Source organism: Chanos chanos, chromosome 3 (assembly GCF_902362185.1).
Source record: "Chanos chanos chromosome 3, fChaCha1.1, whole genome shotgun sequence".
In the NCBI taxonomy this organism is placed as follows: Eukaryota; Metazoa; Chordata; class Actinopteri; order Gonorynchiformes; family Chanidae; genus Chanos; species Chanos chanos.
The window spans coordinates 45,447,097-45,450,275 of record NC_044497.1 but is presented as its reverse complement, the minus strand read 5'-3'; the positions used below and the strand labels follow the sequence as shown (position 1 = coordinate 45,450,275).

General features: G+C 39.4%; 1 protein-coding gene across 1 annotated transcript in view; it reads right to left on the bottom strand.

Moving 5' to 3' along the window:
- The window catches only part of dennd1a (DENN/MADD domain containing 1A), a 47,734-nt gene extending 45,092 nt beyond the window's left edge, over positions 1 to 2,642 (bottom strand). The window contains exon 1 of the mRNA XM_030768299.1: positions 2,584 to 2,642. Coding sequence (XP_030624159.1) covers positions 2,584 to 2,632 — 49 coding nt within the window. The 5' untranslated portion in view covers positions 2,633 to 2,642. The remainder of the gene's footprint in view (positions 1 to 2,583) is intronic.
- Between the last annotated feature and the right edge of the window lie 537 nt (positions 2,643 to 3,179).

Genomic DNA, 3,179 nt, shown 5'->3' with positions numbered 1-3,179 from the left:
GCAGACAACAGCAACACATAAATAACCAATACATAGGATATAAACACACTGCTAAAACCGCTGTTCACTATTTAGCTATGTTTTAAGAGCATGCATCTCAGATTATTGTCACACTGGCTAGAAAACACACTAGCTAGGTTGAAGAGACGCGATTTTGTGATGGGGGAAATTTTTTCCTGTCCTCCACATTATCTGTGGCCCTCATGACAGCAGTGACAAGGTTGTGTGAAGTCGTGAGCATTAGGCTATTCCAGTTCTGCTGATCTTAGGTCTTACAAGTGTTATTCACACTTCCTCTGTCCACTCTTTTAGGAATGAAAACATGCTGATTCCCCGACTTGAATACAGTTAATATTGTTTTTAGAAAGAAAATGTATCCCATGTGTAGCCATAAGCCAGCTCTTTAAATAAAGGCAGGTGCTATATTTTATACTGGCTCTCTAAAGCATGGTGGATCTGTGGATATCTGAAATCTAATGATATGACATACCTAAGAAACAACATCACTGTAACCTTAAAAAATTACAGTTATGGTATGATCAAAGCAGATTCTGACACAAAGAAACACCACTGTTGCTTAAAGGAGGCACTGCACGTTAATAAAACAAAAATGAACATTATTCAATGTAAAGATTCATTGAGGAGGGGCATTCAACTCCATCTCTAACTGGCTAACAGGCTTTGAGAAGACATTCAGATCAGTTTGTGGATTCTGTGTGTTGTCTGAGTGAGCTTGTAATATCATTGCTAAAAGGGAAATTAAAACAAAACTTTTTATTTATTTTTACTGAAATTAAGGCAAGATAATGACATGCGCATCATTAGATAAAAGTTTGGCGCACGCTTTCTCCATGAAATGCTGACCAACAGCCACCCAAGAAAGTCTACCCTGTTACATGACTGGGAAGAAAAGCCAGCAAAACCTGCACTGAAAGTAAACTGTGGATCAAGTTTAGTTTTTCTGTCACCCGTCAGTACTGGCATGATCAAAGTATCACCAACAGTGCCAGGAACGTACATGTTACACATGCCTATGTGAGATTCCATGAAGGACTGTAAACAGTGACCTGCGCTCATGTGTAAACCGCTCAGTCTGAGGATGCATGGACGTGTGTGTATCTGTGTCGTGTGCGTATGAACAGCTGGGCTTTGTGTTTGTTTGTGTGTGTGTGTGTGTAAAATTACAATGTAAAAGTAATGAGGCCTCCTACATCTCTACGAATGTCTCAGCATTGAGAGACAGTACTGACTAATATAATCATCATCATCATCATCATCATCATTTGAACCAAAGCTCCCTGTCCTTCAGTTTCATTCTGTAAACTTACACAAATTATCAGACTGTATTATCAAGAGACTGCTAATTCATACCAACTGTGGGGGACTATCACAATACTTAATGAGGGAATATCAAACTAATCACACCAACACTAGACGAGAGATCTACAAAGGAATGATTTCTCAGTTCCACCCCCTGGGAGTTACTTCTGGCTTCTGTCCATTCCCAAATGTTTCTGGTCATGTGTCGGCCTGTTCAAGCATAGTTCTGACTCACTCTCTCACAGTTTTGAATCCACCTCCAACCCAACACTTTGAGGGAACATTTTTCAGCATGGTGAGGATACGCATAGATACGTGTAAATCTTCTGTACGACATGTCTATAAATTTTTAAAAAATCTTATGAGGAAAAATGGCAACAAGTTATTGCACTACTCTTAAATAAGGACTATAGCTCAATTACATATGGCTGGTTACATTTTAAGTAGACTGTCCTCCATTGAACAACTGTAAAGACCACAGCTCTGAGGTTTGCCCTGACATCTGATTTCTGCTTAATAGTTTTCATAATACTATTTTCAACAACATTCAAAGGTTTCTTCTTTTAGCCTTTAGTTCCACTGCCATGAAACTTACTTGCCCGTGATAGAAAACGAGATTATTCAAAAGAGCACTGCTGTGATTACACCATGTGACCACTGTAATTCTATTTTTAACAACATCAAATATTGTTTTTAATAATCATCCGACAGCTTCCCACAGTGCCACCATCAGTTAACTCCTTAACTGCCACCACCAACACCAAGCTCCCACTCACAGCCAACCACAGACCAACATAAAATGAAACCCACACAAGATACCATGTTGGGTCCAGAGGGATTCCTGTGGGAACGAAGCTCTCTACACTACCCCACAGTGTATCTGTGATAGGTTCTGCGAGGGCGCAGAGTGAGCAGTAACATGTTTCGTGCACAGATCAGACCAGAGAAAGAAGGCCATGGGCCCTGTCTCTTCTCAGAGTGTCTGTAAAATGAAGGTGTGTAAAACAGACATGTATAAAACAAATGTAATGTAATAACTATGAATTTAAAAAAAAAAAAGACTTGGTTGCACCATCTGTAACTGAAATGTGCAAAACATGTATGAACCCAGAATAGTAGAAAGAGATTAGGTCATAAATTTAAGAAAAAGTCAGGTGTACGAAAACATCAAAAATAGTAGATGAGTGAAAACAAACAAGTGTAAATAGAGGATGTAAAACAGACAATGGTAAAAACTAACAAATGGAGAGGCTGGGCACTCACCTGAACCTGCTGTCCCTGGATGTACCACCTCCACATACACCTCAAACATAGACTCAGGGCTCTCTCTGCAACAGGTCAGAGGTCAAAGGTTACCATCAATGTGAAGACCTTTTATAATATAGGCCTAACTGAGACATTCAAGACTGATCTTTTCTGATTACATGACCCTCATTGTATATCTGTTTCCGTCTGGGTGAATATGACCCGTGATTACCTTCTACTTGAGAAAATTATCAGTCTGTCTATCAACAGATCAGTCTGAAGAGCAGAAAACATTTAAGGCAGATAGAAATCTGCCATTATCACAAAATTCCACTTTGTTTGAAAAACACCCAGTCATTGTTCATTAGTGTGACTCAGCACGACCAAACATCCCTCAACAGGAAGACAGGCATACTGGTGAAAGACCTTTACAGACTGTTGAAATATTCAGTAAGTCTCATGAGCAGAGCTGGTTAGATCACTACCTTTGTTGCTTCAGAGTAGGTCTATCTGACAACGTCAGCAAGAAATATCTACAAAGTGTTTTTGGTTAAGGCTAAATATGCCTTGGGCTAAATATTAACAAAGTCAAACTCTTTCAACAAAGCGTATCC